General features: G+C 40.6%; 1 protein-coding gene across 1 annotated transcript; it reads left to right on the top strand.

The window, feature by feature from the left end:
• Positions 1 to 869: 869 nt before the first annotated feature.
• RAMAC (RNA guanine-7 methyltransferase activating subunit) lies at positions 870 to 6,701 on the top strand. The gene is made up of 3 exons (XM_067555743.1): positions 870 to 1,011; positions 3,790 to 3,965; positions 5,206 to 6,701. Exons 2-3 carry the CDS (start codon positions 3,799 to 3,801, stop codon positions 5,396 to 5,398), a joined length of 360 nt encoding a protein of 119 aa, XP_067411844.1. The 5' UTR covers positions 870 to 1,011; positions 3,790 to 3,798; the 3' UTR covers positions 5,399 to 6,701.
• The last annotated feature ends 9,009 nt before the right edge of the window (positions 6,702 to 15,710 follow it).

Below are 15,710 nucleotides of genomic sequence, written 5' to 3'. Positions count from 1 at the left end.
GCTAAAAGGGGTTAGCCTCCCAAATTCTGTTATAGGGAACTATAACACTGAACTGAAAAATACTGATATTTTATTAATTGCTTTTTGTTTAGAACATACTTACTGTTTTACTGAAGAGAAACACACACACTAATGCCTAGCTGATGTAAGAAGCAGGCAGCACCCTATGCTCAATAAAAGGCATACATGAAAATACACGGAGGTTGTATTTGCTGTACTCAATGAGCTCTGAGTGGGAAAACTCCCTTTCCTAAAGATATGTGTAAGGAGTTGCTTTCATCGGTTCTAACCTACCGATACAGCAAACACACTCGGCTGAACTGGCAGGAGGAATTCTACATTTGAGATCTACAACTAAATCGATGTGTAGTTCTTGGGCTTTAGGGCTTTATCCCGGGGGGGGCCAGACGCGCAGCAGAGGCAGATGCTGACTACTCTCGCCCAACAAAAGAAAAGATAATCGTCAGATTGCAGGAAAAGTCTTTGGCCGCTGCGAACTCTTAGGGCCCGCTCAGTGACTCGATGCACCTCAGCAGGCCCACTGCGCTCGCCCTCCCCCGCACAGGGGCTGGCAGCCGAGCGTCGCTGGGAACGACAGGCGCCCGGGCTTCGAGCTGCGTCCCCTACAAAAGGCCTTTTAACCTTTCCTGCACTCAGCCCGCCGAGCCACGGGCGCATCAAGTGCCCGCACCTGGGGCACAGGCCCGGCCCCAGGCGGACACTGCTCTGCCCGCAGCCCGCTCTGCTTGGCTAAGGCCTCAGAGCCTAGCGCTCACCCCAGGTCACAGCGTCTTCCCCGTCCGCCCCCAACCCTAGGCGCGCGCGCGCCCACCCGGCTCCGCCTGCAGCCCCCGCCCCCCTCTCGGCCTCTGCCGCGGAACGGAAGCTGCCTGGAAGGAGGGGGCGAGGCCTGCGCCCGGAAGAGGAAAGGCTCGTGCGTGTCGTGCTGCTGCTGCTGCTGCTGCGGGGACAAGAAGGCTCCGTTCGGACTGTGGCGGCTGCGGGCCCTGGGTGAGGGGGTCGGGATGGGTGGGGCGGGAAGGGGGCTGGAGGTGCGGGGGGGCGGGTTTGGTGGTGGTGGAGGAGGAAGGGGGGTCTGCACGGGTGCCCGGAGCGCTGCCGGTAGTTGTCCTGCGCCGTGCATTGCGGTCCGTGTCTGCCGTGCTCTGGGCAGCTCACAGGTGTGGTGCCCGGAGCCCACGGTTGGTCCTAGGGCGAGGTGGGGCAGTGGTGTTTTTTGTGAGGCGGCCTCAGCCCACCCGCCTCATTTCACAGAAGCCCTCAGCGGTTGCCTGCATGGTCTCAAGCTCCAGTCGCTGCTTACATGGGCCGGCTTTGAATCCCTGACCAGAAGGGGAGAGGGTCTGTGTGCTGTTACTAGACCCCTGTGAATGCAAAGTTGAATCGAAGGGAAGATGATTACTAGCAGGGGGTTGACGTTACTGGCTGTAAGGACGCCTTATACACTGGCAGGGAGACATTCCTGGCACAGGGAGTGATGTGGAAAAAAGCCAGGGAGCTGGCAAAGGGGGGCCCCCCGTGAAAGGAGTGGACAGAGCCCAGGAGATGAGGTGGGAAGCTATGAGAGAGAGCTCGTAGTTAAAAGGCTGAGTTCAGCCTAACATGGAGGGTTGTGACATCAGGCACCCAGTAGGACTAATCCCTTCCCCTCGCTGTGACCAGACGCTGTTACTTTACTACTTTGATCTCAGGGGGGATGAGACTAGAGACTCCTTCAGACTGATGGGAGAGCGTGTCTCCTCTCACACACACTGTTTCAGGATAAGTAGTTTCATGTTTTTTTCCAGACACCATGGTGCTACTCAAGTCCTCAGGCATAAATCAATCTACTTAAAATATTTGTAAAGGAATTGCAGCTCCTCTCTTGTTGACTTCCTAATGTCTGGTGGAGTGGGTCTTTCCTCCTAAAGTTCTCAGGAAAAGGGAGCGGGTCTGGAATTGTGACTGGCACAAGACTTTGATGGTCAGCCGAACCAGGAGGTCTGAGAGCAAGAACTTACCCCGCTTGATAGTCTCCAGGCTCACAGAAGGAGCCGCAAGGAGTGAAGAACCACTACTGCCACTGCCTCCTGCTCTCTCAGCCCCACAAAAGGGGTCCCAGGGAACAAAGAACCTCTTTTGTCTATCATCCTACTGTGCCCTCAGCCTAAAACAGGCGTTTCTTCCTTCCCTGCTCCTGTGAGATGCACGATGCTCATCAGGACCCCCACCCTCTTGCTGGTCTTTGTGGGCTTTAGTAGCTTCTTGTGTCCCCCGTCCCCTAGGGCTTATCTGAAAGCTTAAAGAAGCCATAAGACCCCTTAGGAGTACTTGATGAGCCAAAACAAGCTCAGCGGGTCCAAAACAGGCTACTAAGGCAGGTTGAGAGTTGCCTGATGAGCCTTCTAAAGCTCACAAGGTCTGATGGGGCCCTGGAGAACCTTCTAAGGCTCATGGGAGGAGCCTTGGAGATCCTGAAGTTCTGAGGCAGAGCTTCGTGAGTTTCCTAAATTGATGAATGGGGGGAGGGAGGGAGAGGTACAAGCACTATGGGTGCTCCCCTCCAGGAGACTTTTAACACATCCACAGGAAGAGGGGAATACCTCCAACCTTCCCTGTTGTCGTCAGTCACGCCCTCTGCAGCCCTCCGAATGTGGCAATGGGAGAGTATGTCAGAGCAGGAGATGAGGAGCATCAGGGAATGAACTACTGGGGTCTAAAAGAGGAGAAAACCCCTACTAAGCCTCAAGAGGCTCCAGCTTGCAGTTCTAGGGAGACACTGAGGGGAAAAAACATGGAGGTCTAGAGGCAAAGATTTTTGATGTTATAAGTCACCCAGTACTCAGTAGGGACCAGAAGACATGGAATCTTTGGCAGCCGCTGGTGTCACATAGACTTTTTCTTTTTATGGAAAATAAATACTCAGTGCTGCTAACTTCTCCAAGTGTCAATGGACAGGTAGATGTTAACTAGCAAAATCATATAAGGGCTGTGTATTATGAAATAAATTATAACTGGTCATTGGTGCCCCCTTTTCTCACTCTGAATCTCTTAAACCATCTACAAATACTATAAATGGAAGAGCAGCTATATGCAAAATAAATCCAGTATGTTCCTTTGCTGGGTATGTAGACCTGTGGGGCCTCAAGTTTAAGCTAAATGAAATTCTGCCTTAAGTGTTCATTGATGAACATCATAACACTTTTCTTTCAAGAATATATATTGGAGCAGAAAAAAAGGATTGGAAATGCATTCTGAAGAAAGTGCCTTAAATAGTTACTGGAAAGGAATTGGGCATTTCAGAAGATTTGTAATTAGATGTGAGACCTTTTATTTGACTGATTGACTTAATACAGCCCAGGTCAGAAGTGACCTAAAAATATTGCTATATAATAGCTGCTCTGTTATATGGCTGAGGTGTAATAAGTTGATGGTTTCAGTTCAGTTTCCAGTAGGTAGGTGCCTCTCAAAAACCATTTGGAATGTTTGATGGCAATCCCACTGTAGGTGTCAGATTGTAAACACATGGAGACTGGATTACTCTTTCTGTCTTAGACGTGGTCTGTCCAGTACAGAGTTGAGGCAGTGAAAGGAAATTAGTTAGTACCTGAATCTTCATTTATAGAAGAGTTAAGACAATATCAGGATTGGCAGTCTGGTATACAACTAATAATTTAAAATGTAACACACTTCATTACCTCAATTTTCATTAAGTGGATTGGGTAGCTAGTATAAATCCTTTTCATGTATGTTTTTCAAGCTGCTGCAACTGCATTTTATGTCTAATAGGATTTGAGAATGACTTCCACACTCGAAGTTCCTCTGAATTATGAAGAGATGTTTTCTCATCGATTCACATCAGAGGATGAGGAATATCAAGAGTATTTGAAATGCCCAGCAGATCCACCTCCTATAGTAGAAGAATGGAAAAACAGATCTGGTGGTAACCAGAGAAATAGAGATCGGTACTGATTTTTTTATTCTTTGTTAGTTTCACAGATACACACTGACATCATAGCTAGCACTCTAAGATGTTTCTCTCTTTTAGAATAAAGAGAAGCAGGTTTGCCATATGCTCCCCGTTATAATTTGGCAGGTTTCTTGATTTGAAAGACATTCACCTCTCTCCAGGGTAGAAGGTCGGATGTGTCTAAACTGATGCCGACAATTTTTTCATTCCATATAAGAGTATAAAGCAATTCTGTAAGAAATGAGCTGGAACCACTGAAGTCATTGCCCTTGCTGCTTGGCCATGAGCTGCTGTTTGTTTGTTTTTTTTAAAAGGGGAAAGATCAGAGGTTTATCTGCTAAACCACAAACAGCTTGCCTTTGAGAGCATAATTGTCAATAGAAAACTGACTATGCCAAGTAATGCACCAGTGACATGATGATTTTTTTCATACAACTAGCAAAAGTTATCATTTGCAACCCAGATAGCATTTGACATATTGTGACTAGACTAGCCTGCATTTCTTTTGTCTATTGTAAGGACCATAGAATATATCCACCTCTAGTAAGTATATGCCTACCAAAAATATTTTGAATTATACTGTTTTTCTCCAGGCTGTGGGTGTTGCTCTTTACTCTTAACTTAATGTTGGATACTGACACTTGATTTTTGGGACTGAAAAAAGGACAATTCCTGCATTTGATGTTTAGGCAATTTATTTTAGTATTGCTAGTACTGGATTTCTTATTAAGTTTCTTCGGCCCCAGGCCTGCAAACACTTAGACACATCAGCGGGATTTCTCATATGCATAAAATTAAGTAAATTATTAAAGTAATTAAATCCTGCATAAGTGCTTGCAGGATTGGGGCCTTATTTTTAAAAAAACCAAACAATTCCAATATAGTTATTCTTTCAAAACCTGCTTTATGAATTATGTGAATTTTTAAGTTAAGTTTTAGTAGTTCATTCGTTTTATTTAATTTTGAATGGTTTATGCAAAAGCTGAGGTTTTTTCTACTGGAAGACAGCCAGTAGTTAACCTATCTTACTATCTTGGATTCTAGGATAGCTGTGAATAACAACAACATCTAAGATGTGTATTTTTCCCTAAAAAGGATTAGCAATTGTTTGCACGTGAAAATAACTCGAACCAGATTTAGATATACACTAAAGTAGTTTGTTTGCGAAAGAGTTCGATATCTTCTCTCTTTAAAAACTCAGGGCTGGTGTTTATGCAAATGTCTTTTTATTACAGGTTTCACGATGGCAGACAGTTTAGAGGCAGAGGGGACAGGCATGACTGGCAAGGTGGCAATAGATCTAATCAGTGGCCAGGAAGAAGCTGGGGTAACAACTACCAACAGCACAGACAAGGACAGTACTATCCCCAGTATGAACAATATGGCTACAACTCCTACAATCCAAGGCCTCATTACGGCCGCTATTAATATGGTGTTTTGCTGTTAAGTATCCATTAAAACCACTTAACTTGAATGCCAGATTTGGGGTTTTGTTTTGCTCAGTTTTCTCATTTTTGATGTAACTTGTGATAATAGGTATTGGTTTTAGAGAGTCTGTTGATGTAATTTTGTAGTGCAAATTAACACAATGTGACCTTTGTTATGAGTAATAAAATTCTGTAAACACTTTACTGAGCCCACAGACCACATGATTAAGTTTCTCCCTCCAATTCTTCTTTCTGGGTGCACATTAGAACACTGTTTTCCCCCCCACCCTGTCCAACATCATCCCACTATATAACATTTAGAAAAAATTAATAGTTCAGGGAAATGGACATTTGTTTTGTCTCTGAAGCACGTGGCAATGACCCTAGGCATGTGCGCCAGGGTTGTTCTTGAAATTTTGATGCACAATCTGTCCCTTGCATGGGAGGAGTGTTACTTATTCTGGTCATCCATAATGGAAGAAAAGCAGAAGCAATTTAGGTGGGATTTATTTTTGAACTATTATTACTATTGAGCTAGCTTATGCTGCTGGAGTTCAGGGAAGACATTGCTGTCTTGTGTTAACCCTGTAAACCAATGTTGACCAAAAAAGCAAAGCAAAGGAAGAACTGTAAGAATTGTGAAATAAGACTCATACAAGATATGCATTCAACAGGGAGAAATATGACTTAAATTTGTATCCAGTTTTCCCCTGCCTTTTTTTAAAGTACTACTTACATTCCTGCAATATTATTTTGTTTAACAACTCTTATGGCACACAGAGGAACAGAATTCATGGACCTAAAAATTCAGTTCCATTTTAACCTTTGTTACACATTTGTTTTATTTTTTCAATGGAATTGATAATTTCTTTAAAAGCAGCCTGAGATATGAAATGAAATAACTCCGTTTGGATGTGTTTGTTTTCTAGTCTAGTAGATAATCACTAAACTATTTTTACATGCACTTAGAAGTGATATCATGAATGAGTTTACATCCTTTTAAAATAAAATCAGTAGGAGTGCATTCTCTTTGGAAGTCCTGTTTCTCTCAATGCCAGCTATAGGATTGCGATGGCTATTTTAATAGTTTTTGCTTTATAGGAAATACTTATGTGGTTGTCTTAGCATTCTTGCTTCTGTTATTGGTATTTTTCTTTTATGATTGTATATATAGTCTTTTGCATGAGAAAAGAGCAAATACAGTACAAGGAAGTATACTTATTAAGCCTTTTACATTTTTATGAATTAGGCTCTTGTATTTGCTGAAATAAATGGACTAACAACAAAATAAACTCATTATTGGAGATTTAGGAATTACTGTGAATAATATTTGTGAACCTGCTCTTAGAATGCCGTTCTGTCATAACACTGGCATTTCAGGTTGACCACTACACAAGAAGTGACACTTACTGATAACTGTTTCATATTGGGCAGCTGTTCATCGAAAGGAATAGTCCACTATACTAATGCAGACTTACTGTTAAGAGGATGAGACATATTATAATTGATTAGAAGTCTGGAGTGTTAATCCATTACCTTATCCTAGACTATAATAGGGTCACAGCCCTTCTGTTTGTTTGAAAAGCTCATTTGTGTTGGGAGACGAGTGCATTTCCTTTATTTAACATTTTGTTAAACTATTCTGCAGAGTACAAATCCAGTTATGCCGCTCCACTAGGCTACCAAGATACACTTCTGTGTACTGAATTCTCATCGTATTCAGTAATAGGAAACAAAATATTAGTGCATGTTGATATAACAAACAAGGTGGAAGTGCATAATTCATATCAGCAGAAAAGTTATGCTTTTGAAATTCTTTCTATTTTAAAAGTAATTTTCTTTTTGATCGCTATTTTATATACATGAGCTGTGAGTGATTTTTATGTAATCAAGGATGGAAAGAAACTCTGAGGCTCAAATGTCTAGCCACTTACCTAGTAAGCATTTATTTATAATTGTATTCTTCTGCCTTTTTCCTTTTCATAGTTTTTGGTGCACACTTATAGTTTAGTCCCCCTAGTAATTATCCTGAGTTTGTTTCTGCTTGTTTAACCACTTATCCATTAAGTTCTGTATCATCCAGTTTGTCTTACACCTCAGCCCTGTTCATAAAGTATTTCAGAGAGTAAAATTCACCCACATATGGCCTGCACAAAATCCTCCTCACCACTCCAACCTCACAGGTATCAGAAGGGGCAGCAAGGGGCCCAGGAAAATAAGTGGAACTCTCTGCATGCTGCAGGTAAGGTCTCAGCATTGGTCCTGAGAGGTCAACAGCTGTTCCATAGGATTCACTGTTATGCAGATTCATCTCCTGCAAGCTGCTTAGCATCCAGAACAACAAGTCAATGAGAACCAAGGTGCTCCTCACCCCGAAAGACCAGGCCCACATATGCAGAAGAAGCAAGTTATGCAGAAGAAGCAAGAGTGAGCCAGGCTTCTCTTCCAGTTCATAGCCTGGAGTAGCATGTCAAGGGGGATACACTGCACCTTGAATGGAGGGAGTGGACTTTTGGGTAGGGGAAAACTAGATAACTGCGACCCAGCTGTAGGAGAAGTTAGGGCAACCTTTTATTATTATTTTAGTGGAAGTCTGTTTTGATTTAAAAAAAAAAAAAAGCAACAATTTTAAACCAGGAGTTATTTGGTTGAAGAATGTTTTAAAAGCCCCTTTCACTGCTTTCAGGTGCTAGTAACTTTTTTTATTTTTCCATTTATAGAATGGTCCTGTCAGTAATCCCTAAGCAGATGAACAGCCAGACTGTAAATATGTTTAAATATTTCAAAGGTGACTGTCTCACACCAGCTAAGACCTCAGCCCAAACAGCCTTGTTGGGGGGGCAAATGGATTTCCTGATGCTTACGACATTTAGATTCCATCTTACCAATGGCAAAGTGAAGAGTGGCTAACTGCTGAACCTGCTGCAAATGGCAGGAATTTATCTTCTTGCATGGCAGGTACTTTCCACCAAACTCTGGTCACTTTTGAACCTTGTAATCGCTCATCATTTATCCTGCAGCTCTTTCTCTTAAAGGGAGGCAGGTTAACAAAAGTTTTTTTTAAAAGATATGCTCAACTTCAAAGAGGAGTTATTCTGGGGAAGTTCTATTGACCTGTGTTATGCAGGAGGTCAGACTAGATGATCACAGTGGTCCCTTCTGGCCTTGGAATCTTTGTAGATCTAGCAAGTCCCAGAGCCTTCTCCTAATCCATAGAGTTGTGTTGAATAAGGAGAATTCAACCCTAGTCAAAATGTCTTAAGTACAATAAAAGTTACATGGTTTGATACCTATTAGTTTATTAGCTGTATGCAGGTAGCATTAGTGAAGGGTTTACATTTTTTAAAGTGAAAAGTCTTAGCAGATCACATGGCAGCATGTTGCATGAGGACAGAGGCAGTCTCTCTTCACAACTAACAGTATGATCTACTCCCTGAGTGGCAAACAAATTTGCTCAGGGGAGCTGATAAAGTCTCCATTGTTTTTCTGGGTGCTTCCTTCCACCTGTAAGAATTAGCTGGATTGATTTCAGGTAGACTTCATTCAAGCAATACTCATTTTGATTTAGTTTGAAAATATCGCTCCTTAGCGCTAGGTGTTCATATAATTAAAATACACACAATTATCCACTGCACAACTACATTGTAAATGCCTTGAGCCAGTGACCAGGTTGTCAATATATAATGCTCTAAACGGAAAGTGCTCTACCTCTTCAAACTGCTATTCAGTTACCCCTCCCAATATCCCTATGAGGTGGGTAGGTAGCTGCTATTATTTTATTTTATAAATGGGGAAACAGAGACCTAGAGATTGTGACTTGGTTAAGTCACAGTAAACCACTGGCAGAGCTCAGGAGTTCCTGGGCATAGGACTGAGCTTCAATCCTCTAGACCCTGCTGGCTCCTGGTTCTTGTTTTTACGGGTCTGAATAGTGTTATTCACATAACCTGCTTCAACAGTAAAACTCTTGCTGTGTCTCAGAAGTCAGAGTGAAGAGTAAGTGTCTGTGTGCTTTGAAAAAGTTGCTGTAGAATAATAATAGTGCTGAAACCTAATTTTGTGCATGAATAAAACATTTCAAAACAAATACAGGCCAGTCTCACACTGAACTGAAATATAATTGGGCCTCAGCTAGGCCTTAGCATCCTGAGATTAGTTTATTGGCAGCAGCACCCCTAACCTGAATGAATGTTTGTGACAGAATGCAGTCTCTCATTCTTTTCTTTCTCTATCACATTAAATACATCTAGGAAGTTTGGACTGTGATGAGTGTTTCTCACCCTCTGCGTGGGATTATGTTACTGCTGATGAACCTGGAGACGGGCATTTTTTAACATGTCTTGCAACTTCATTTACTAAAGATAAATAGTGATAATTAGTGCTTGTATAACACTTCGCCTTAAGTATGCCAAAGGCGAAACTTGAGATGCCAGTGTTTGGAATCCGATTTTCAGATGCCCGCCCTATAGAGCTTTGTTCAGATGTCCAGGAGAAACGTAAATAAAAGCTTGTGTGAAAGGAAAAGCAAACAATTGTAGGTAAATTTATGTATTTAGTGCAAATGACCTAATACCATGTTATAATCAAGAATTTAGACACAATAGGGTAGAAGTTCAGACTAAGGCGCCTATAGCAGTTCTATCTGCCCCATTGCACATATATAGTAATTGGAAAACAACTGTTCTCCACAATACTGTAAACTGCAATGATGCCCTATTATAGGTGCTGTGAGAAGCATAACTGACTTCTCTGCCTTTTGTACATTTCAGTTCTTGACTGTAATATTAAAGATGAAAAATGCCTTCAATGCTCTTCCATTTTGGAAGAAACTGAAAGACGAGAGAAAGCTCATAGATGCAGAATTCTCATTGTGCTTTGTGAGCTACAGTTATACAAGTGTTCTTTGATAGCTTCTGTTGCTTTTATATTCTTTGGATTAATTCAGCAAGTGGCTGTGGTAACATGCATGGAAAGTGTAGCTATAAGTTGGCATACTTTTAAGAGGTACATTAGCAAAGACTTCAGATATGGATGCTGGAACTTATTTTTGTTTCACTTATAGTTTCCATGTAAGGGTACATTTCAAATTCTAGTTGCCAAAAAAGTATTTGAATTATACACTAAAATCATTAGTTTGCTGATCAGTGTTCTCTTGTCAATGTGTTTACTATCCAGAAAGGTTTTACTGTCTCTCATTGGAGTGATTAGGGGAGAAGGACTATTTGTTTATATGAAGTTAGATTAAGATAAGTTGAGCTATTATTTTTCTAGCCCTTTAATAAATAAAGTGGATTCCCTGGATATTTTAAAAAGCTCTTCAAAAATATTCTAAGTCTCAGATAAAATGAATTTTCATGTAAAATATCCCTACAAGCCAGCATTCAACTACTGATCTACAAATAGCTGTTTCCTGGCTATCCACAAACAGAAGGCTGCTTAGTCTTTGTGAAAAAGCTCCAGTACTACTTCTAGGAAGAAGTAAAATAAATTCTCTTGTGAATGGAATCCTTAATTTGTGTCATTCTTCAGAGGGAGAAGTTGGGTGATGCCTGTGCAGTTTAGAATTTGCATAATGAAATTGACAAGGATACCAACTTTACCTTCATTGTGGAAAAATTGAAAACAGTTTATGAAAATTAATTTAATTGACCAATAAACAAATGAATACCTAGTTCTTGTATTCAAAGGTGTAGCTGAAAATAAGCAGTATGTAAGTCAGCCCACCGTTATCATCATTAGCTCTGTCTGGAGTTCTAACTATGGCGGTTCAGTGGATAATGGTGACAACGTTCCTTGGTGATCAAGAAGACATACCATATCCTGCCCTCATGTCCCTGTTTTAAGGCAGAGAGCTGTATAACCCTCTGTTTAAATTATGGTAAAACTATTATTCTGCCAGTCATCAAATAAGAAAGATTATAGGGCAGATTAGTGGTCCTTCAAAATGCCTAGAAAACATGCAGCCTGATCCAGGATGCATGCACATAAATCCAACAGATCAAAACAAGGTCCAATGGCTCTAGAACTGTCAGTATAATCAATAAAAACAACATGAGTTCTGTAGCACTTTAAAGACTAACAAATTTAATTTCAGCTAGTCTTTAAAGTGCTACAGAATTCACGTCGTTTTTGCTGTATACAGACTAACACAGCTACCCCTCTGGAACTCTTCTACCTGGAAAGTATAATCAATGGTAACATTAGTACAGTGATGCATAATGGTCTCTTTCCTCTCAAGAGGATTATTTTTCATTATGTCTTGCAGACCTGACTCATATTTACCATAGAAGAATAAGAACCATGCCAAAGCATTGACTATTGGTTGTCAGTACTCATTTTATTCCACTTAATGTAGATGCCAAAATGCTATTTTTATACAGTTGATCCTTTGACTTCTTAACTATCAGTCCTATTAAATGCAAATTTACTAAAAAGGATGGTGAAAACTGTTCAAACACATTTGCCTTTAGTCTACTCATAGCACAAATTAGTCTAAACCAGCATTCTCTCTGGCTGGTAACATTTTATTTTATATTCCTCTTTTGGAAGAGGATTATAAATTTTATGTTGTCTTTTCCTTAAAGTACAGTTTGTTACGTAGCTGAACTAGTAAAACAAAAGTGACATTTTTTCCTATAGACTCCTTTTATATTTCATAATTTGCCTTAATAATCCCAAACTTGCTTCACTAATTAAAATCAAAGATGACATTGCACTTCAGTATCTACTCTTGTTCATCATCATCATATGAGAAAGATTAGCCAACTATTGATATAAAGTGACATTTTAAAAAATTAAAGCAATGCGGAGTTATTTCCTAGAGAATCACAAAAAATAAACTCTAAAGATTAAAAAAGACTTGTGAAAAAACAAGTGTGGGGGTGGGGAAGAAGAGAGAATATTTCAACTAAAATATGGCAAGTTAAACTATTAATGAGGATGTTGATCTCTTTCATACATCTTGTCAACTACATGGATAACCAGACCTAATGAATTAAAGAAATTAAATATTTAAGATTTAAATTAGTGTTGTGTCTGGATAAGAATTAGTAAAAGACATATAAACAAATCATATAGTATATTTGTTTGTAACACCATGGTACATCAACCTCCAAATGTTGACATGTATAACAAATATTAGCGCTGTTTAGAAAAACATTTTTTCTCATAAAAGGTTTAGTGTTTTAACTGAAAATTTAATTCTTTGTTTTGTTTTCAACTGACAATTCACATTGTTATTGTTTATATTTTCTGCAAAAAGCAAGACACTTTCTGTGAAAACTTTTGATTAGTTAAAAAAAAATTTCCACCAGCCCCTATAAATATATAAAACATCTGTTTTACAGGTTAAAATATTTAATACAACATTTCCCCCTATTTTTAAATAGCCCTTTATTAAGGGAAATTGAAGCTGTTGAACCAAAATGAGTTTGCCTGTCCAGGTTTTAGAAAGCATTTTCAGGATGCATTTGTTAAAGATGCATTTATCTTTAAGTATTCATCATTTTAAAGCTACTAAACTGATTTCTTTTCAGTTTGGCTTGATTTATAGATCTCATTGATACCTAAAAATTAAGTTAAGCCTGAAGAATATCGTTTCAGCAGTTTTAATGGCATGACCATTTAAATTCACCAAATAGAAACCTTTGGGTGCTTAGATCTGTTCAGTGCCAGAGCTCATTTAAAACACTGGGGGCTATGAAATGTGTTTACTTTGAATTGATCTAAACTATAGCTGCAGCTAAACTGCTCTAAGAAGCTTAACCTTGAACTGCTCTCAAGGGCAAATCCTATTTCTCACACCTTATGGTTGCAGAAAGCACTCACTGCAACAGAATTACGGTAGTTCTGTTTAGGGATCACAACACTCAGCTGGGATGTGAAAGATCCAGGGTCTAGTCCTTGCTCTGACCAGTTTGGAGCAGGGATTTGAACCTGGCTCTCCTACATTCCACTGGGCTATAGAAACAGTGGAGCTGTTCCACTTTGTATAAAAAGTCATTGGTCCAGTGAGAAGAAGAGAGACTAACTATAGGCCAATGGTCCTTGCCTCGCATGAGGAAGACCCAAGTTCAAGCCCCTGCTCCAACTCTGGCGGAGCAAGGCCTAGAACGTAGCTATTTCCCAGCTCAAGGGATGCCCTTAATCACTGAACTATTGGCTATTCTGGAGAGGAAGGCACTTGCTCTGTCATAAATATCCTGGACATGAGAAACTGCCAGCAAAAGTTTCAGTTTCCACAAAAAACATTCAGTCAAAAATGTCCCGATTAGTTCTGTTGTGTGGAGATAAAGAGGAGTTCTAAAGTTTATGCAAGTGCTTTGTTCACCCTGAATGATGCACAGCCCAGCTGTGTGAGGATTTTGGAGGTAAAGTGACGGGGAAAGGAGCTATTGTTTCACAGATCCAGTGGCCATTTCTTCCGCCACCCTAAGCCTTTTTAAACCCTTCACGAGATTGCAGTGTCAAAGACTGGGTTAGTGGCCATCAAGTGACTTTACTGCCACTCCACAGCCTGCGGGAGGAAGGAGAGATTGCTTCCCACTCTACAGACGCCAAGGAAATCCCTAACATACAGCCCATCTCTGCACTGAGGGCAGGATTTGGCCTAAGGACTTTGGACCACTTAAGCAGGGTTTTTGTTTGTTTGTTTGACTTGCAGAGTTTACAAGGCCTCACGAAGGACTGGATGGGCTCAGGGGATGATAGCTACAGATCACAGAATTTAAAAGCTCTACAATTTGAATAGGTCCAATTGAAATAATCTCCATAAGTCTCACCAGTAGAGCTTGTGCACTCTGCAAGCAAGTAAGAATGTGGCCTTTTTATCCCTTTAACTAGGAGAGTTAAATGCACCAAACTTTTGTCAGTGCAACATTATGGCTGGGAAGGGAGGTGTCAACAAATGCTCAGTTTAACCCGGTCTCCCTCATGCACATGCTTTAAAATAGATCAGGCTCTTTCTAAACTATTTTAAAACTCAAAAAAAGACTTCACAACACTGCAAGTTATCCTGATTGTAAAAAAGTTCTCAAGCAGAAAGAATGATCATGTGGTTAAGACACTGGACTGGGGCTTTGGGTTTACTTCCCAATTCAGCCACAGACGTCCTTGGACAGGTCACGTTATGCCTTTGTGTCTCAGCTTCTATAAACCTTCTTTTCTCTCACCCTTTGTCTGTCTTGTCTAGTTAGCCTGTAAGCTCTTTGGGACACTAACCGTCCCAAAGGCAGATGCACAGAGCCTACCACAATTGGTCTCTAATACTAATCGGGGCCTTGGGCTCCACCATAATATTAGGAGGAAAATTTGGGAGGGAAAATTGCTCCTCTGTATGTCTCATCACCTAATTTGAATGCAAAACAATGATTTGATTTAAATGCAATCTGGTTTACACAGTAGTACAGCATGTCATTTACAGCATGTGCATGGCAGGTCAGGCTTTTGTGCATCCATGATTCTGTAGCCAGTGAATTTATTGCAGAAGGCATCCCTCCCTGCAGAACTGTGCCAGCGAACTAAGCTTTCATTAAAAAATAACCATGAAAATAACTTAAAAACCACACAGTGTAAGTCAATACAGGGCTGTCTTCAGGTATTTGCAGACAGCCCTTAAACAGTAGTTGAAAGGTGTGAACAGACACATTGGTGGTTAACTGAAAACTAAAGCTAGGGGTTTCTGTCAGCATTGACTATTTCTCTGCTGGTCGTTTTAGCAGAAACTTCGCAGTAGTGTGACTATCCCATGAAGACAGCCTGCCTCCCCAGCTGCCAAAAGTGCCATGCTGCCAAACCCCTTCCTTAGCTTCTCTTCATTCCCTCAAATGAAGAGCAGAAGCTCTAATGATCACTATAATTCAGTTCAGCATTGTCAATACAAACAGGTGTGGCATAATTCGGACTAAAAATCTGAGACCAACATAAACAAACTGAAATATTTCAATAGCTACACCACAGGGATTATTGGCTTGATTCTATTATTCATTTATATTTAATTCATTTAAAATATATATGACGCTGCTGCAAAATCTACAGACCTTACCACTGAGTTTAGTTCCATCTTTTTAAAGAGTTCATGAGTCCTTGACTGTAAATATTGTATAAGATGCCTGCCTGTATTGCATTGTTATGATCATTTTACATAATCAGATGCCAAAAACCATGCTAATGTAACATGTTAAGTTTGCACAGTTAAGCACTCAGGCGTCAGCAGGGCGAAAATTTAGGCTGACCTTTGTCTCCTTGGCAAGTAGAGGGAAGAGAGAATCTGGTGGGTGAGGGAAGAATTGGTTAGAGAAAAGAGGGGAGAGAAA

This window comes from Emydura macquarii, unplaced genomic scaffold (genome assembly GCF_026122565.2).
Source record: "Emydura macquarii macquarii isolate MOO-44397 ecotype Brisbane River unplaced genomic scaffold, CSIRO-AGI_Emac_v2 contig_1644, whole genome shotgun sequence".
Lineage (NCBI taxonomy): Eukaryota > Metazoa > Chordata > Testudines > Chelidae > Emydura > Emydura macquarii.
The sequence above is the reverse complement of the archived record's forward strand: the minus strand, read 5'-3'. Positions and strand labels throughout refer to the sequence as shown.